Consider the following 21,595-nt stretch of genomic DNA (forward strand, 5'->3'; position numbering starts at 1 on the left):
GTCGTGCTTCAAAATACCAAAAAGAATATGCAAAGACATCAGCTCTCTCATGTCTAACTACTGGTGGGGGGAAACAAATGGTAAGAACAAGGTCCACTGGTGCTCCTGGAAAAAACTAACTCTGGATAAGGAAAAGGGGGGGTTGGGTTTCAAGGAGCTGGAAGCTTTCAACATGGCTTTGCTGGGTAAACAGGTGTGGAGGATTCTTACAAATCCAAACCTCCTGGTCAGTAAAGTTATGAAGGCTAAATATTTCCCTAGGAGCTCCATATTTGAGTGCAAAATTCCAAAGAATGCATCTTGGATATGGAGGGGCCTAATGGCAGCAAGGAAAGTAGTGGAGCAAGGGGTTAGAAAGAGAATAGGCAATGGGAGGAGTACACAAATATGGGAAGACAGATGGATCCCAGATACTACCACTGGAAGAGTGACAACTATGAAACAAAGGGATAGCAGACTGCATAAGGTGGAAGACCTGATAATTCAGAAGAGATGGAACAGAAATTTGGTGTTCCAGAATTTTAATAAAGAGGACGCAGAACGAATCCTGAGCATTCCAATCAGTCTTGCTGGAAGAGAGGATAGTTACTTCTGGATGCACGGTGAAGATGGAAGATACTCAGTCAGTTCTGGGTACAACATGCTGGTATCCAACAAAGAAAGGTCACAAGAAGTGAGTCAGAGGGAGGTATCTACAAGCTGGGGGAAACAAACTCATAAGATGTGGAAAGTAATGTGGAGACTCAAGCTCAAACACAAGCTGAAGATTTTTCTATGGAAATGTTTGAATAATGTACTGCCTGTACGGGAGCTAATCAACGGCAGAACCAAAGCAGGTGACCCCATCTGCAGAAGGTGTGGGGAAGAAGTAGAGACGGTGGAGCATTTGCTACTGAATTGCAGAGAAACAAGACATATCTGGCACATTGCCCCAATCCAATGGGATGGGATGCAAGAACATCATGGTTGTTTCAAAAGATGGTGGATCTCTGTCACTGAGGCAAGGCATAGGGTAGCAGGATCGCAACATTTGGCCTTAACTGTCAACATTCTTTGGCACATTTGGAAGGCTAGAAATGACATGGAATTTACGGGGAAGTTTCATCAGCCTTGGAAGATTATAAAGAAAGCACAGGAGGAATGGCTACAATTTGATGAAGTTGCAAAGAAGGAAGCTAGGATGAGCACAGGAGAAACATCAACTCACAACAATGAAGACCTGCATTTAGAGCCGGAAGAGGGAACTGTGAAGATGATAGTTGCGGCAACAAGACAAACAGACAAACCTATCTTAGGCATTGGAATAACTGCAGCTGAAAGGAACCAAGAACCAATGATAGGATGGGCGCTAAGGGAAAGAAGCTCAGGGGTACAGCTAGTGGACGATGCAGTAGCATTAAAGCTGGCTATGTGCAAAGCAAATACTTTGCACCAGAGGAAGGTACAGTTCCAAGTGAAGAACAAGCAACTCCTCAATCATATTCGAACTCAGAAGGCAAGTGACAGCAGAATAGCCACGCTGGTGGAGGACATTGTACAGTTGAAAAGGTTGTTTCATATGTGCTCCTTTTGTCTAGCTCGTAGTGATAAAAATTATCTAAGCTCTAGTATTAGCATGTATGCCTTAGGCATCACAATTGATGAGGACTTGGTGTTTCCTCAGTGTTAAGTACACTGGCTGTAGAGTCAATTCGAGCATTTGCTCGCACTTGTATATTTTTTGAAAGTAATATAATCAAATATCGTTTCGGAAAAAAAAAAAAAAAAAAAACCATGGATAGATGATTAGAAAAAGTGGTCCAGCAAATAAATATGCATCAATAAATGCTGAAAGGAAAAATATAAAGAAATTGGCAGGTTGGAATTAGATAATAAATATAAGTATAATATTAAATATTAAACATGATTAGTAATTAGATATTGGTTCATCATTCATATTTGAATTATTAAATATTTGAATATATAACTTTAACTTGCAAGCATATGCTAAAAGTACATATAAAATATGTGAATTTATATTCATTAATTACTAATTTTGTTTAAGCATAGACAACTGAGATAACGGATATGAATTATATATCAACATGTTAGTGTATTATATTTTATCATTAATAGCAATCAAGTCATTTATTTGCATGGGAGGAGCGGGGGAGAAATGGATTGGATGATTCGGGGAGGAGGGTGTACAATTGATTGGTGGAAGTGTCTTCGTAGTCACACCTAATCTTTTTCTTTGTTTTGGTCAAGCGTCTTCATAATGGCAGAGTGGAAATTCAGCTCGGGAGGACAATATATAGCTAGTCAAAACTTTTTTTTTTAATCATTTCAGCCAAAAGAAAGAAGCCAGATTAACAGAGAAACTCAATTTCTTTTCTTTATCTGTTTCCATCAAATTAAACCAGCTTTTTTTTAAATTGATGCAGTATGTCAATGTCCATATACTACGAAACACTCTAGTAGGTTAATACGCCACTAGACAAGGTACCTCAACTCCTCCGAAGCTCCCACGTTGCAAAGAATCTAGATGATTACCACTTTTGTTCAGTTCTTAACTTGTTGCTTTTTGTTGGAAATTTTACTCAAAAATTATTATACTACCAGAACAAGAAGAGAAGAAACCACCGATCCATACGAAATTTGAATTGATTTAGGATATAGTACATCCTGTTGGATATTATGCACTTTGGTTCCTTTGCCTAATTGGAAATTACCCGGCCCTTTTTTTTGGTCTGCAATGGTAGCTATCTAACATATTCTCACTCTTACTTTACGGGAGGAGTTTAAATAAGCTTGTATACGAGTTTGGGGGTGAACCATTAAACCTTTATCCAATAACTGAAAAGAGCCCCTTTAAAGTTTTCTAGTGCACTAGGTTGGGAGTTCAAATCCCGTCCAATGCATTACACAAAGAACATGGTGTTTCTTGTTTTTAAAAAGTTAAAAAAATTCAGAGAGTGCATTGTAGCGTGGCCAATTAGAAATATCTGTAGTCTCATTAGAAATATCCGTAGTCTCATTAATGGCCTTTGCCCTTTATTTATTTATTTATTTTTCATTTAATATGTCGTAGCCTCATTAATGTACTTTCTCTTGAGTAGGCCAAGAAACTGCACCTGAATAACAACATTTTGAAATACGGGAAGCTGGCTGTTTTTGGTATATAGGTCCATTCAAATTCTGGATTCAGGATTTGACCCATGTAGATTTGTTGTGGTTGAAAAAAAAAAGGGATTCACGGCGGTAGTAAATTTCACCTGAACTAGTACTTTTTTTTTTTTTGGTAAAATAACGTCCTAAACGGAGAAATAATCCACGTACTTGGAGGCTTTGAGCGTTTGAGCTAGGAAATCCATTTGGGCACCATCTCAGTTCATCTTTTTATTCACCCTATTCAATTCTTTTTTTTTTTTTGGGAGAAATAATCTTGATTGATCAATTGGGCATTTATCTATTTTGAGTCAATCGAGTTCAGAAGGTGCTCTCATTCAACCTAAATAAAAAACGAAAAAAAAGATTTTTTATTTTTATTTTTTAAATTTTTTGCATCTTGAGATAAAGAGAAAGAAATGTTACTGCAACAGTGTTGGTGCCATTGTTCCTCAAGTTCGTACACAATGTGTTATTCGTAACTTAATTGTTGTTCATGATGGTATATAAGTTAACCAATAAATTTTTCTGTCTTCTCTCCGTTTTTCAAATTGCACGCTCCTTCCTTGTTCCCCCAGGTCATCCTCACCATATCCTCATCTAAATCTATTGTGGTAGTCGTGGTTCCTGGACACCGGATTTGGGGCCTTATAAGTTCTAATTCAAATTGGTTATGTGAATTTGGGTGAGTGTAAATAAATATAATTTGGGTGTAATCGAGATTTTTGTACAAATTTTGTTGCCTAAATTACATGTTTAAGTTTTACATCAAATTTATGCTAATTTACACGAGCTGTGAGAATTTCACAATTAGTTTGAATTGAATAACGACTCAACTTGTGAAACCTCTTATCCTTGAATACTTCCCTTCGTTGTTATATTGTAGAGCTCATCAACTAATTTATTGATTTTTTGAAAAACCAACTCCTCCAATACCATTATGCTTTTTTTTGTTCCTTGCAATACAAATAAATCCCACCCCCCCCGGGTGCAAACGCAATTTTTTTTGCAAGGTTCCGCTGCAAAAATACAAAAGTTCATCCGCTTCTGTATTCTTAATTTTTTTTTTTTTGTTAATCTGGATATAACCTAAATTATGCAGCAGTTCTTCTAGCCAATCTTTTAGACACCAAGTCGGAAGGATTAAATTTAAACTGCCATTCCGATGCAAATTGCAAAAAACACTTTTTTTTCTTTCTTTTTGGGGACCTTACCTACTAAATTTCTGCGCCTCACAACCTTGACTTTTTATTATTTTTTGCAATCGAACACTACGAGTCCATACTAAAAAAAGAAAGCGTCACATTGTACATTTTCAAGTCCAATCCAAAGAATAACAAAAAACCCAACCCAATTTGTTGGACGAAAGTGGGAGGGAGCTGCAAAAAGTTCAGAGTAAGAAAGAATCAAATTTTTTATTAAGTTACCATTGAATTATAACGCAACTAATCCTCGGCTTCGGTCAAATCCTGACGATAGCGTTTATATAGACCTAAAGCTTGAATGTTAACAGAATCAGCTTCGCTATACATTCCCTGTCCTCGTTTTCTAGCAAAAAAGTGAAGCATATGTGAATGCAAGCCAAGCAGCGAGGACACAGATTTGGTAGGACTGCGTACAAGCCGAATATATATGAATATGTGAAGGCCAAGCAAAGCATAGAGGGCACCCATCAAAATCCTGACGGTCAAATGTGGTAGCACTGCGTACAAGCCAAAGAGGAATGCCCCCGTCATGAATCCCAGAGCCAAAGAAACTTCTACCACAATTGCCAGGACAACAGCCAACTTAAGCCGGTAATTTTTTGTCACCATGAGCATGATATGTCCAAGCACTGCAGCTATGGAGGCAAACATTGCCAAGGAATCTAAAATAACAAATCCAATAAAAGCTGCTTTCTTGCCTAGAACTGCCATGCCTTTGTGTGGACCGTCACTGTTGTATCCACCTGGAACTGTAAAACCAGCTGCAAAAGTGACTGTTATGATCAGTGTAGCCACAATCGAATAATTCTTAGACCATTGTTCGACTCTTTTTACTTCATCAGGACTAGAGAATGCTCGTAAGATCTTCTCTACGGTTGCAACATTTCGATACCCTCGAGTGCCACCTGCTTGCTCCAACTGAACCTTGATTAAAATCTGTCAAAAACGATTTGAGAAACAAAATTGTAACAGCGAGGTCGCTGATTGCAATGGACCGCTAAAATATGAAGCGAGTCTTGGTGTTCTCTTCCAACACTACTTGCACATGTGATAGATAAGGATCTTAGATAATATGCAAAACTATTTAATGTTCACCTTGAACAAGGTTGGTTAGATAATACTGGTTATAAATCAAAGTAGAAAGCTTACGTTTAAAGCAGATATAATGTGAGGAAAGCAAAAAACAGTTCAAGGAGAAAACGGGAAACATGAGTTTAAGAAAAATAGTTTTGAAAAAAATATAGGGTTAAAAACAAAAAAGCCCCCTGTGATAAACCTAATACACAGAAAAGTCCCCCATGGTTTCAAAATATACAACACGACCCCTCATGCTTTGAACTAAATTGTAAAGGTGACGGAATCCGTTAAACTTAACGGAAATGACATATTGGAACCTAAAAAAAAATTTTTATACCTAATTTTTATCAAATATACCTATTCTACCCCTTAACTCTCAATTCTCTCTACTTAGAAAATAAAATAAATGATTTTTTGAGCTGTTTTTTTGTTGAATTATATCAGGGTATTTTGGTCATTTTGACCATTTCCGTTAAGTTTAACGGATTCCGTCACCTTTACAATTTAGTTCAAAGCATGAGGGGTCGTGTTGTATATTTTGAAACCATGGGGGGCTTTTCTATGTATTAGGTTTATCACAGGGGGCTTTTTTGTTTTTTACCCAAAAATATAAAACGAAAACAGGACCATCTTTTTCTTCTTCTTCTTTTTGCGTTTTTCTTGATTTATAAAAAGCCGCGTGGCAATTGTGTTTACACTTTGGTGAGGTTGTGTTTGGTTATTGTATTTCTTACAAAAATTTTTTTGTACACTTACATAAAATAGTGTACTTCTTTAAATATCTAGTGTATTTAGGAACAAAAATAACACTATTTAAAAGTAAAATAAAACTAAGACTTGCAATGGTACGATTAAGTGTACACCAAAAAATACGACAAGCACAACAATTGTACAACATTGCAACAAACACAATATTTTCTACATCAATGAAAGGAATTGTAGTAGCATCACAGACACGATGGCCTGAAATTTTAAATACCATCAGCGTCTTGAATAATAGGGGTGAAGATACCTAAAATTTAAGGATACGCAAATATAGTAACCATAGACTTGGGAGGATTAGTAGTTAAGAATATTCTATAACATACAATCTGACTTTCCTATTTTCTAAAAATAAAATTTTATAATAATTTAAAATTTTCAAGTTCATATAGGAAAATTTGAAAAAACTTTTAATAATCACTGTGATCACGCAAAGGGAGGAGGGGAAAAAACACATCTTATACCTGTCTTTCTGAAAGTTGATCATTCTCTACTATCTTGTCTAGAGGCGTGGAGTTGGAATCGTCAAAAGAATTGACATCCACAAAAGGATGATTCACAAGGCAATTCCCATCCAAGTTTTTGGTAGCAACATACAGGTGGAGAGGAGTGTTTCCTTCATTATCCTGTTGGTTAATGAGCTCAGAAGCCCAAGAATTTTGCAAAACAAACTCCAAGACTTCTCCTTTTTCATGCTTTACAGCTAGGTGAAGGATATTCTGACTTTCACCCGTAATCTGAACCCAGCAATCTGCGCCATGGGATAAAATCTCTCGCACCAAAACTACATGTCCATGAATTACCGCAATATGTAGAGCAGTCTTGGAGTCATCATTCTTGGCAGCAACATAGGCAGCAGACCTATCAGCAGACAGTAATAGTCTTGCAATTTCCTGATGATCGAATTTGGCAGCATAATGAAGTGCAGTCCACCCAAATTTATCGACATTCTTTATAAGATTAGGCAGCTTTTCCAAAATCAGCTTCATGGATTCTGTAAGTAGCTAATATTTTAGCACAACATATGAAGATATTGTTATTCACTACATCATTAAGATTAATTACACTACAACAACTTACATATACTGTGTGAATTAAACAAGTGTTATGATTAATGGACAAATATGTACAAACAATACAGAATACATTATTGAAGGGTAAATTATATATAACCTCCCTGTGATTTCATCTATTGCCACATGACTCCCTAACGTTTCAAAATGTCCACTTCACCCCCTATAGTTTTATGTAAAGTGAAAACTTGATGAAAAATAGCCTACATAATATCATTAGTTGAAATATCAATAGTACATTTATTTAAATGCTAAATCAATCGATAGTTTAACCATTTTGAATAAAGTATAAGGAGATTACGTGAATAAATGCAAAAATCACATGAGGTAAAGTGGATATTTATAGAAACCATAAGGTGGTTACAGGGATATTAAAATTTTATTAGACACGCTTTGAAAGCGTGTTTGGTATAAACGCTATAACTAATTATGCATTCCGTTCATTTTTCACTTTACATAAAATCACAAGGGGATTATGTGACTATTTTAAAACCTTAGGAGATCATCTACATTATATAAAATTATAGAGAGGTGTAATAAGTAATTTACCCATTTTTAAATGGTATTTTATCAGATTAATTAATTTTTTATAAATCCCTTTTAATGCATTAATCGCTTGTGCCATCAAAGTCCAAATTTCATACAAGGTAAAAAATTAATTCCCCTGTATCAAAATATGAAAATATATATAAAAAAAAAAAAAAGAAGGACCAGGAGCTCAGGAGCTCATGTTAATATAAAAAATGCTTATCCATGAAGTAACCTGGCTAATTCCAAATTGCGGCAGCATGCAAGGCAGTTTTGTGTCCGGGGCCAAGATAAGATGGTGTCTTGCAAGACTCCAAAATTAGAACCATAATATTATGGCGTCCCTTCTCAACTGCCAGATACAGAGGTGTCTCCACAGCATAATTTTGGGGATAACGAAACTCAGGATCTTCTTGAACTAACAGTTTGGCGATGTCATAGAAGTTGTTCCTAACTGCCTCGTGTAAAGCTGTATTTCCAGCCACACTAGCCATCCTCAGCATCCTCTTGCGCCTGTCAAAACATGGGGGGAACCAGCGTCCTGCTTCCGATTTTGCATAGTCAATTAGTGCTCGAACGATGCCCAAATGCCCCTTTCTTGCTGCCAAATGAAGTGCAGTCTCGCCCTGTTTGTTCAATTTCATAAGCAAACGGCCATGTCCAGCAAGGATAAGTTGGACTACATTTGCAGAGTCACATGACTGGGCTAATACGTGAAGGACTGTGTCTTTTACTGGAGTACGTTGAGAGTAGAAGTAGTCTGAAAATCTTCTCATTACAACCCAATTACCTGACTGTGCAGCTGCATATAATTCGGGTTCCATTTTCTTGCAGCCGCTACGCACTAAAGTCTTAACTGCTCAGGTGCAATGAAAAATGCCAACCTGATGATTAAAGCTGTGAAAATGGATATTCTGCAAGTTATATATCCCACTGACTAGCTAATTGAGAATGAAGCCATAATCGAAGCAGTAATCAGGACTGAACTGAACTCAGATGGAGAGTAAAGTATCAAATTTATGCGGATTGATGCTAAAGTAATCTGTAGAGAAACGTAACAAAGTGGGAATAATGCTCTGAAAATGTATATTCTGCCAATCGTGTGTCACATGACTATCTCATTGTGGATGAAGTCAAGCAGTATTCAGGACTGAAATGAGATGATGCTGAACTAAGATGCAGGGGAAAGTATAAATTTTTGCAGATTGATGCTGAACTAATATGTAGAGAAAGGTATCCAAATTGGAATGCCGACACCAAATTGAAGATCTTGTAATACATCTCCTATACGAATTTTGTCTGCCCCATTCTTTGTTATTTCCTTGTGCCAGCAACTGTTCTAATCCTCTTTCCTTTCCTTGTGCAAGCTTGCTTTTCATGCAGTCATTTAACAACGCTAACCTTTGAATCCGAGAACCAAATTAAAGAAAAATCAAATACGCTACTTACAAAAAGTTGTAACATTTTTCAAATGATTCCTGACCTTTTTCATGAATTGTGCCCGTGGATCCTGTTGGATCTGTCCACGGATCCACTTTGACATATTTACATAAACTTTCTCACCAGAGCCTGGCTCTTTGATCTGGTACAAACTAGGCCTGATCCATGACCAGATCATGCATCCGGCCCGCAGATCTAACATGATCCGCTGGCTGATCTTTAAAGGAGAAAACTCCTCTGTTGCAAAAATCCAACCCTGTGGAGCGGATTTAAAGCGGATCCGTGTGCAAATTGCCCGGATATTTTAAAAAGTTCAATAAAAAGCAAAGTTTAGAACAGCAATTGAAGATGTCATCATTTCATAATATGAACTTTACATCAATTATATAACAGCAATTGAAAATTCAACATGGATTTCACATAATTGAACATTCTACCATAACTGAAAATGAAAACACCAACAACTTTGTTACCTGTAAACTTCCTTTCATGGATCTATCACCAATTTGACCCCTTAAAATTCTTTCACACATGTAAAACGATAAGACATACCTTTAAAGATGTCATGAACAAACCACTATACGTTTTCTTTAGGTGATTGTCATGCACTTGTCCGTTTACTCCGAGCTCAAGTTTAGCATCGTTTCTGGACATGATACGGTTTTGAAAAGGGCTAATTCTTTCTATAGAGGACAAATACGACTTATCTACTCTCTCGGTCTGCTGCTTGTTACCATCTATTGCATATTATAAGAATTTTATTAGTTAATTTACCTGAAAAAATTAACAATAAATTCTTCCTATTAGTCTTTGAATCTAATTCTCCAAATAAAGCGGCTACGTAGCTATTTCTATATATATATATATATATATTTGCCTTTATTTATAAAGCACATGTATTAGTACAATATATTAATCTTTGTTCACTGTAGAAAATATCTAGCTCCATTCAGTAATGCATATGCTATAAGTTTATATTTCTGAATTCAAACTCCATGAGATTTGTTCAAATCACAGTTCAACCCTTTAAATAACCAAACACACATCAAATCATACCCTCCATTAGTAAACTAATTAAATTGATAACCACAAAATTTTTGATGAAATTCTCAAGTAGCCAACTTGTACATATAGTTACTGCCCTGCAATAGCTTCATTTGTTTGAAGCACTGCATCAATGGAGAGCATGACTGCTAGTGAATCCGAAATAACAAACCTAATAAATACTACTTTCTTCTCTAGAGCTGCCATGCCTTTCCATTGATGCAACCAGTGTAGCCACAGTCAAATAAGTCCCTGCCTGTCTTTTATTCCATTTTTTTATGTTTCTTCAGTTTTCTCTTCTGTACGGTGGCAACATTCTGATATCCTGCAGTAGCACCCACTTCCTCCAACTCTTTCTTGATTAAAATCTACACAATTGCTTTAGTTTGACACAGAATCGTAACAAGGAGCTCTCAAATTTGTAGCAATTTGTTGATTAGGTTAGTTTCTTAAGTTAAAATAATGTCCAGATCCAATGTAACCTACATTACTGGAAGGGTATAAGTATATTTGTTGTGTCATTGTACATTCTTGAGAAATACAAAAATATTTTTCCAAATCTTCCCCTCTCTCTTACATGGTACCAGAGTAGAGATGTTCAAAATACTAGTCTGATTTAGACCTACTACACTTGAAACTATGACAGAATCGTCTGAGGTGGTAGAATGTAATAGAACTCATTTTATCCTAGAAAATTTGACTGCACAAATGCTAGAATGTCATAAGCTATGTTTTTTACTCGTTAAAATAATCAAACAAAATTGAATATTATGATGTTTAACTTCTTTAAATTTATGTACACCCCTAATTCTTTTGTAATAGTGTACGGCATACAATTCAAGATCCATTTTCTTGCAGCTGCAACGTACTGAAGTCTTGACTGTTCAGGAGCAATAAAATATGCCAACTTGATGATTAATGCTTTGAAAATGGATATTCTGGAATTTATATCACACTGACAAGCTAATTGAGGATGAAGCCATAATCGAAGAGTAATCAGGACTGCACTTATCATATGATGCTGAACTGAGATGTGAAGAAAAGTATTAAATTTATGAAGATTGATGCGGAAGTAATCTGTAGACAAACGTATCAAATTTGGAATAAATTTTTTGAAAATGTATATTCTATGATTACGTATCACGGTGACTATCTAATTAGGGTGAAACCATGTCGAAGAAGCAATCAGGACTGAACTGAGACGACGCTGAAGTAAGGTATAAAGAAAAGTATCAAACTCTTGCACGTTGATGCTCAACTAATATGTAGAGAAAGGTATCAGAATTGGAATCCGGACACCAAATTGAAGATCTTTCTTGTCCTCCTTGCATGCGATTCTTGTCTGCCCTTTTCTTTGTCATTTCTTAGTGTCAGCAATTGTTGTAACCTTTTTTCTTTCATTTGATGTGCTTTCCTTAGCTGATTGTCATCTACTTATGCTGTGTACTTTGATCTCAAGTTGAGTATCGTTATTTGGCATGACATGGTTTTGAAAAAGGATGATTACGACTTATGCACAATCTCAGTTGCATGCTGCTACTCTGTGAAGATCTATTGCCCATTAAGAAAATTTTATTGCTTCATTTACATGAAAAAAATAAATTAAAAATACTTCCTATTAGTCTTTAAGCCTAATTCTCCAAATAAAGTGCCTATTTAGCTATTACTGTTCATGGCAACAAGACTGTATAATGCATCACAATCAAGTAAAATATAATTGTTTCTCTTCTTATTTTTATTGGCCTGTGTTAATAAAGTGCATGTACTATTTCCATCTATTAATCTTTTGTTTAGTGTAAAAATTTTTAGTTGCATCCACAAGTATATACGTTTTATATTTCTTTAGTCAAAGTTCAGCTACCATTTTTATTCAAGGTCTCTTTCTTTTTTCATTTTTTTTTTTACTAGGAGAGGGTTGGGATTTAAAATGTAGAGAAGAGGGAAGGAGATTTGAACCAAAACCTCTAATTTTTGGGGTTTAGACCTTAATCACTGCACAAAACTCTCTTCAACCAAAGTTCAGCTATCGTGTCTGTAAGGGTTAATTACAATTACCTTCTTTGAGGTTTGGCCAAATTACAAAACATAATCCCTAGTTTGTCGAGGAAGTCTTAATCTAGTGGCTACCTTAAGAATTAGAGGTTCTGAATTCTAATTTCCTGCCTTCTCCCCACTTCTTAAATTTTACTCCTCTCATATTGAAAAATAATTTTGAAAAAAAGAATATGAAGAAGTTTTTCCATGTATGTGTGTAGATAATCAAATTCCAATTTTACATAAAGAACATATTAACTTTAAATACAAAACAAACACTTCTTTGAGTGTCGGTACATTCAGTCATAGGCGAGAAAAGACAACTTCAAAACGAGGTCCAGGTTTCACTATTCATATCATCTTATTAAATTTTATTGACCAACACCTAATTGTACATCCAAATGTAATAGATGATTGTTGTATAAAGAAAGTTAGAATATGGTGGTGGCTGAGATGAGTCATAAGCAAAGAAAAATAGAAGAGAGAAGAGATTTTCTTGATGTTTTTCACTTCTTTCTATATCGTTTTTCAGTTGTTAATACGTGATTGTTTTCTTTTATTTGGTGTTTTATCGTTTCCTGGACAACATTAAGAGATTTTCTTCTTCACAGCTGGCTTTCAAAGGGCTAGATCGCATGTTGTTTAAACTACAAGGTCTTTTTTACGATTTGGACAACTCTCAAGGGAGATAATTGTACTTTTGTACAAGGATGTTTTCTTTGGGGTTTGGAGACTGTAGTAAAAGTAATTTATTACAAACAGAAGGCTCATTTGCTAATTCCATCAAACTGGGCTACCATAAATCTCATACTGCCACTAACAGTTGTAAGATCATCTTTCATCACTCAATTCAATATCCAAAAGAGGTTCTTCTGTGGACATTACCAATGTTTTTGTTGGCTTAGGTGTGTTGGCCCATAAGGTCGGCTTTGCCCATGCACTTCTAGGCCTATAAGCTAGCCCATGGGCGATTAGTAGTTACTTCCTATCATTGCCTACTAACACTACCACCAATTAATGGAAAGGAAAATTTCCAATTCCTTTTTTTTTCGTTTTTTTTTTTGGTGAAAATGGTAGTTCTTTTATTGTTTCACGCATAAAATGATGCATTTAGTCCTCAACAAAATTTAACATGCAGCAATTTAATCCTACATCCCATTTCCTACCACTTTTATAGTCTAGAAAAGTCCATGACTGACAGGTGCCGAACCTGTGCAATAATAAATAATAAATCCTAACTACCACCTGAAACAGCTAGTAATTAATTCGAGTACTGGAGCAGGGACTCTAGGTGTGCAATGGGTTACTTGATTCACCCTGTTCCCGAAGAGTGTGCTTAATCCGATATACCTGAATTAATTATTTAACTGAACTCCCTAACTAGTAGACAGTGGTAAGTAGGGTCGTCTCCTCAGGGACTGGAGAGATATTTGTTTCTTTTCAAATCAGGATTAATGGGGGGGTTTTGGTATCAAAAGCCAACTGAACAAATTAAATGCAGAAAATAATTAATTAAAAGAAATAATTAAAAGAAACTCTAGCCAAGGGTATACTTCAGAAATGGTTCATGCACTGATCATTGATGCAAAAATAATTCCAACATCTATTAATAGATTGGTTCTAGTTGTCTCGCACGCGCTAAACAACCAACCCTTCCTTAATTTATCGATAGCTAAGGTACGACCGTTAACTATTTCTCTAACCCAAAAACAACCCTAGGTACGACCGTAGGATTTAATTTCCGGATTGCATTAATAATTAGAAAGGCCCAATCCTGACTAACAAACACGCTACGAGGGTTCATTCAAGCCAGATCAAATATTCCCCTGACACAAATCCAATTGTGCCAGTTGCTACTGGGATAGAGGTAACGAACGATTACGGATTCAATTACCCCTATATAGCAAAATAGCCTATATAAACAATTAATTATTGCGCACTAATCAATCATGCATAAGGCTATAACAATTAGAAACAGGAAATATGTAAATACCAATAAATGAGAAAAATAATAAAGAATGATCTAGATCTCACAGTAATCGATGAACCAATTCGTCAGTTGCCCCCTTGACTAGAATTAGAGAATTAGCCCTCCATTAATGGAGGACCAAGCGCGCGTGGAGAATTGGGATACGTCGCTGTATCGGACCCCTTCTTTTGGTCAAGAGCAGAAGACCAGAGCAAGAGATTTTGATTTCTTGCACTTGTCTCCGAAAACCCAAGCGTATGAAAGGCAGAGTGTTCAATGTAGTTGTCGTCAGCAAAAGTGAAAAACCAAAGCTTAGAAAAGTCAACAACGGCGGCTATTCTTTTTCTTCTCCCAATTGCTACCAAAACATCCGAGAGAAAAGTTTCTCACTTTTTTCCTTTTCAATTTGTCAAGTCAAAACATCCAGAGTTGGTTTCTCACAAGTCAACAATAATGGCTTCTGTCCGTTGCCTTTCTACCCCTCAGGCTGCGGCGCCCCGTCTCCTCTCCCAAAACAGAGAAAAACGAAGACTCCCCTCTAACCTAAGCCGCGCCAGAGATAAATTACAAATTGTTACTTTTTTTAAATTGCAGCAAGACTCCCTAGAAATATATATTAAAATAAAATCTATTACAATTAGGTTTTTTCCGCTTCTCAAACGGGCCCCACTCCGATGAATCTTCTAAAAGTTGAATTTAAGCGCTTTTCAGCAACCATTCCTGCAATTAGCACCAAAACAAAATATCAGTAGAATCCACCCAATTAACGAAAATATTCAGTCAATTAATTATGCAATAATGCCCAAAATACCCACTAAAATGCAACCTATCAATCTCCCCCACACCTGAACTATGCTTGCCCTCAAGCATAATTACTCAGAAATACAATCGAGATACGAAGCTAATCACAGCAGTTCATACCAAAAACGGCATCCCAATCTCCCCACTAACCTCATCGAAATCAGAATATACCAAATCAACAATGCTCACAGTTCCAAATGCACTCGTTCACTCCAAAGTGTATATGAAATGTATATAAGATGGCTCTCAAATCAACACAATAGAATGACACTACCATAAGCTTGCTCATATATCATATCTCCACCACCTACTCATGAATTTAAATGCAGCAATCAAGGGACTTTGCAAGGTTGTAGTGGGGCTAGGGTGAGAAGGTAGGATAAAAAGGAGTCAAAAGGGTGCAAAAGTATAAAGAGAGTGCCCAGAAATTCATTACATAGATTCTTGCACATTTGAAATTTAAAGGCACCTCAACCATCACACAAGTGAAGCGAACTAGCACTTGCCACAGCCTTCGCCTTTTCTCCTTTTTTTTTTTTTTTTTGTTTCCAATACTCCCAACCAGCACCCTAAAAGTCAACTTTACTTGCTGGTTTCCTGCACTTTGTCTTCTTTTCACATAAAAGTCAACTTTCTCTTTCTCTCTTTCTTTTTTTTCTCTTTTTTTTTTTGATACATAAATGGGTGTAATGCCCTTCGAATAACACTCCAAAAGTCTGTATAATGAAATCAAAGCACTTCTTCACACGAGGTTCAAAAAGAAAGTCTAAAAAGAGGTTTCACGGCTAAGAGCTGGGGTCTCAAGCAACGAATAGGGGTTAAGGCTCAACTTGGCTCCCTAATGATAATAAATAATCCAAGGGTTGGTTTTAAGAAAGTCCCAAAAATGGCTCATTCCTAGGTGCCCTATCATTTCAATGCATTAAATTCATTTAAATGTGATCTTGACATGCATAACCGAGCAAGTTCTAGAATGACAAACCATGTGCACTAACCACTCAACAAAACGAAAAATTAGGCCCAAAAAAATCGCACAAGTGATCAAATGGATGTCAAGTTCAGCATATTAATCAATCAATTCAGTATCAAGGAAAGTGGAACACCCCATGGCATGAACTTACTATGTACGCTTATATCCCAATTCGCATTCATCATCGTTCAAAGAAAAGACAACTACTAAGGCAAGGAAAAACTCAATCAGACAACGAAAAGCACAACCAAAGCATAGTTAACCCTCCCCCACACCTAAACCTTTCATTGTCCCCAATGGAAGCGGATAAAGAGGAAAATAAAGCGATAAAGGCACGACACTTCCCTTAATATGGCGGGGCAGAGGTGAACTAAGGTCGTGGAGGGCACGGTGGCCGGAAACCCACGTGGTGGAGGTACTGCGCTAAATTCTGGGCCATGCCGGCCATTTGGCCCTCCATTCGATCCATACGATTGTCCATGTGTTGCATCTGGAACCGAAGAGCTGCAAGCTGGCTATCGACGGAGGAAGATGGTGGGGGTGCCGAAGAGGAAGGTCCAGGTGTATCCGTAGAAGGACCACCAGCCTCCGGGGCAGTGGATTTGGAAGCGCTGCGCTTCGGAGGAACAGAGATTGGCCCCGGGGGAGCAAACTGGAAAACGCCATTAACCTGTCGCACAAGACCCATTCGCTCCAAACAAACCAAATCGAGAGGTTCCATAGTACAAGCACGATGCAAATTATGGTTATTTAAGTCCAAAACTCCAAGATTCACTGCCAACTGAGTGATAAATGAGCCTAAGATTAATGGCTTATTTTTCTTAGTTAGCACAGTTCGGAGCTGGAGGGCAAACCAGCCACCCACATTGACCTTAGTCCGAGTGACCATGCACCAAACGAAAAAGAACTCGGGCTTAGTCAGAGTACCCGAGCTATCCTTCCTACCTGAGAAACTATAGGCCATGAATCGATGTAAATAGCGGTAGGCGGCGCTCTTAAGATAAGAGGCCTTAGACTGACTGGGGTCATAGCATTGTCGGTCAACTGACAAACCACTCCAATAATCAAGGTAATGAGAGAAAAATGGCTCCGAGTACTCGCACACACTGTGCATGTACTCCTCACTCTGGGAGTAGGGAATATCAATAAACCCAAAAGCCAAATTAAACTCAGTTATAGATTGGATGAACTCTCTACCCATTAATCGAAACCTCACTACCCCAGGAGTGGTAACGGAAAATTCATCAGGAATATTAAGTTCAAAGGTAGCATAGAATTCCCACGTCAGTTCAGTGAAAGCAGGTAAAATGATAGAAGCATAGCGGGTCCAACCTACGTTAGTCAAGTGCTGCGTGACTTCATCCCTCAGGTTTAAAATATCAAGTGTAGGGCCATGGATGTATTTACAAGGAATAATCTTCCTTGTGCAAGCCGATGCATACCGCTCCTTGTCGGCAGCCCGGGTGAAGGTCAAGTGACCGCCAAAATGGGCCGGAGAGGAGATATGAACCTCCCTATTCCGCCCAAGGCGAGTACGGGGTCCTCCAGGCCCAGTCGATGGGGAAGGTCGCTCTAAGGGGACTGTAGGCTGAGGGGTGGAAGTGGAGGGCTTGTTTTTGCCTTTATTTTTGGGTTTAGTCATTTGAAATCAGAGGGAAGGTCCAAGGCAGGGGAATGGTAACCCAACGAGATCAACTAATAGCCAACAAATAGCCAATCAAAACAAATGATCCCCAGCCACAGCTCCCAATCCCAAACAAGTGCACAAATCAACAATAAAATTACCCCAAGAGTCAATTAAACCTGCGAACACCAAAATTTTTCCCAAATACAACCAAATAAACCCAAAAATCAATTAAGTAGGTAAACACAACAATTTTTCCCAAGACTAATTAAACAGGCAATCAGGGTAAAAATTCCCCCCCAACTATCACTGATTAAGCACAAAATTCGACAATTAGCCAGCAATCACCCACGGATATAACACAGCACCCAAAATCAAGCACAAGATTTCTGTCCTGAGCTAGCAAATAAACATTCTATCATCAGCTACAAAATTAAATTCTGGCAGCGGAACCATCAGCTACTTAGTGACAGAAATTGAAAAAGAAATCACCGGAGTCGCGCAGAGGCTGCTTGGTCGCACGCACAAGGGGCGCGCTGGTGTTGGCTGCGCGCTGGCTGAGTTGTGCAGAGGTTGCGCGAGCTGCTGGGCTTGTCTGCGCACTGGGGTTGTGCTCCTGAGTTGCGACGAGTTGTGCACGAAAGGCGGGGCTGCAGGCGGAGGTCGCGCCTTCCGTCGCTGCTCGGTTGCTGGGCTGCGTGAGGGTGCGCGCGCAGAGAGAGCTGCTGGGTCAGGCTGCTGTCTCGCGCTGGCTTGGGCTGGGGGAGGCAGGCGGCAGGCGCGCGCGGTTCGCTGGTCTGGGCTGCAGGCGGGCGGCAGGCGCGCGGGCTGCTGCGCACTGTGGCAGGCGCACGGTCTGCGCCCTGGCTGGTGGATCTGGTGGTCCCCGCGGCGGCAGGCAGCGCGACGAGCTGGCTGCAGCTTGGGGGACAGCGGCGGCGGCGGCGTGCGGTGAGGCGTGTGGTGCGGCGGCGGACTAAGCAAGGGAAGGAAAAGAAGAAAAGAAAGAAAAGGAAGAAGAAAGAAGAAAGAAAGAAAAGGGAAGAAAAGAAGAAATAGGGCTACGGATGTTTTTTTTTTTTTTTTTTTTTTTTTTTTTTTTTTTTTGCTTTTACGTGACCACCTGGCGTGGGCACGCTCAACTGCCCTGAAGTTTGCAGAACCTGATCGAAAATTTCTTTCCCTGGAACGTGACCACCTGGAGTGGGCACGTCTAACCGCCATAGAGTCCGCAGAACCTGATCGAAAATTTCCTCGTCAGGCGTGACCACCTGGCGGGGGCACGTCTAACTACCATGGAGTTCGCAGAACCTGAGCAAAAATTTCCTCCGTCAGGCGTGACCATCTGGCGTGGGCACGTCTAACTACCATGGAGTTCGCAGAACCTGAGCGAAAACTCCTTTTCCTCAGGCGTGACCACCTGGCGTGGGCACGCCTAACCACTAATCTCCTGCCACAAAACATCAAACCATCAATTGACACTAATACATAACTAAAACTTCAAAAATGCATGAAAACTAAAACAAAGAGTCTTGGGTTGCCTCCCAAGTAGCGCCTTTCTTTAATGTCTTTGGCTAGACATGGCCAAAACCCTCAAGCATGAGAAAGTGGATCGTGGAGGTGTTCAACCTCTACTTCTTCAACATAGAAACCCTCATAATAAGGTTTGAGACGATGGCCATTCACCACGAACTTTTTCTCCGTGTTCAAACTCTGGATCTCCACTGCACCATAATGGAACACATTAGAAACGACAAATGGACCAATCCAACGAGAACGCAACTTACCGGGAAAAAGTTTAAGCCTTGAGTGATACAAGAGGACTTTTTGCCCCACTACAAAAGTTTTCCTAGAAACCTGTTGATCATGAAAGATTTTACTCTTTTCCTTATAGATCGTGGCATTCTCATAAGCTTCATTTCTTATCTCCTCTAACTCCTGTAGTTGCAATTTCCTTTGGACCCCTGCTTCGTCAAATCCCATGTTACACTGCTTCACTGCCCAAAACGCCTTGTGTTCGAACTCCACGGGGAGATGGCAAGCCTTACCGAAAACAAGTCTATAGGGAGACATCCCAATTGGCGTCTTATACGCGGTTCTGTACGCCCATAGTGCGTCCTCTAACTTTAAACTCCAATCCTTCCTGTCCGGGCGCACCATCTTCTCCAAGATCGACTTGACTTCCCTGTTCGACACTTCGGCCTGACCGTTCGCCTGCGGGTGATACGGTGTGGATACCTTGTGCAGTACACCGTATTTTCGAAACAAGGCCGTGATAGTCTTGTTGCAGAAATGTGTCCCTCTATCACTAACCACAGCTCTTGGCATCCCAAAACGGACAAAGATATTAGACTTTAAGAACTCTGCAACCACTCTAGCATCATTAGTACGGGTGGCTTTGGCTTCCACCCATTTAGAGACATAATCCACAGCAAGTAAAATGTATAGGAAACCAAAAGATGAGGGAAAAGGACCCATAAAATCTATCCCCCAAACATCAAAAATTTCAACAAACAACATGGGGGTTTGAAGCATTTGGTCCCTGCGAAAAATATTCCCCACCCTTTGACACCTATCACAGGATTTACAGAATAAATAAGCATCTTTGAACAGCGTGGGCCAGTAAAAACCACTCTCCAACACCTTTCGAGCTGTTCGTTTGGGCCCAAAGTGCCCTCCACATGCAAACGAATGACAGAAATTTAAAATGGAGTGAAATTCACCTGCACTTACACACCTCCTGAGCACTTGATCCGAACATTGCCTCCAAAGGTACGGGTCGTCCCAAATGTAATATTTGGCATCACTTTTCAACTTGTCTCTCTTAGCCTTGGGCCACCCTGCAGGCAATTGATTAGTCACCAAGAAATTTACTATATCAGCATACCAGGGTGTAGACGAGTTAATGGCAAGTAGTTGCTCCTCTGGAAATGCCTCCCTCAATGGTAGCTCTTCCTTATGAGCAAGCAAGCGGCTCAAATGATCAGCGACTAGGTTTTCTGCCCCACTCTTATCTTTAATCTCCAGATTGAACTCTTGGAGGAGCAGGATCCATCTGATAAGCCTTGGTTTAGCATCTTTCTTCGTCATCAGATATCTCAAGGCTGCATGGTCAGAAAAAACTATTACTTTTGCACCTAGCAAGTATGGTCTAAATTTTTCTAGTGCAAAAATCACAGCAAGTAATTCTTTCTCTGTTGTAGAATAATTGAGTTGAGCTCCATTCAACGCCTTTGATGCATAATAGATTGCATGAGCCGCCCTACCAATCCGTTGCCCCAACACTGCTCCCACTGCATAATCACTCGCGTCACACATTATCTCAAATGGGAGGCTCCAGTCTGGAGGTTGGATAACAGGTGGTGATGTCAATGACTCCCTCAATCTGTCAAATGCCACCTTGCACTCCTCGGTGAAGTCATATGCTACATCTTTTTGCAACAGCTTGAACAGGGGCGCTCCAATTTTCGAGAAGTCTTTTATGAATCTCCTGTAGAACCCTGCATGACCCAAAAAAGAGCGCACCTCCCGCACACTTGCGGGGTAAGGTAAAGCGGAAATAATATCGACTTTTGCCTTGTCTACCTCTATACCTCTGGACGACACTACATGCCCTAAAACAATACCATGGTCCACCATGAAATGACATTTTTCCCAATTTAGAACCAAATTTGTCTCAATGCATCTTTTCAAAATTAAAGCTAAATTATCAAGGCATTCATCAAAACTATCTCCATACACACTAAAATCATCCATAAACACCTCAATAATTTTTTCTACATATTCAGAAAATATACTTACCATACACCGCTGAAAAGTTGCTGGGGCGTTGCAGAGGCCGAAAGGCATCCTCCGGTAGGCAAATGTACCAAAGGGGCAGGTGAAGGTAGTCTTCTCCTGATCCTCTGGTGCTATTACGAT

General features: G+C 39.0%; 1 protein-coding gene across 1 annotated transcript in view; it reads right to left on the reverse strand.

Moving 5' to 3' along the window:
* Positions 1–4,504: 4,504 nt before the first annotated feature.
* Positions 4,505–21,595, reverse strand: part of LOC113752447 (ankyrin repeat-containing protein At5g02620-like) — a 43,598-nt gene continuing 26,507 nt past the window's right edge. Inside the window, exons 2-3 of the mRNA XM_027296559.1 lie at positions 6,656–7,185; positions 4,505–5,288 (exon numbers count right to left, since the gene is read on the reverse strand). Coding sequence (XP_027152360.1) covers positions 4,593–5,288; positions 6,656–7,185 — 1,226 coding nt within the window. The 3' untranslated portion in view covers positions 4,505–4,592. The remainder of the gene's footprint in view (positions 5,289–6,655; positions 7,186–21,595) is intronic.

This window comes from Coffea eugenioides, chromosome 11, assembly GCF_003713205.1.
Source record: "Coffea eugenioides isolate CCC68of chromosome 11, Ceug_1.0, whole genome shotgun sequence".
NCBI lineage: Eukaryota > Viridiplantae > Streptophyta > Magnoliopsida > Gentianales > Rubiaceae > Coffea > Coffea eugenioides.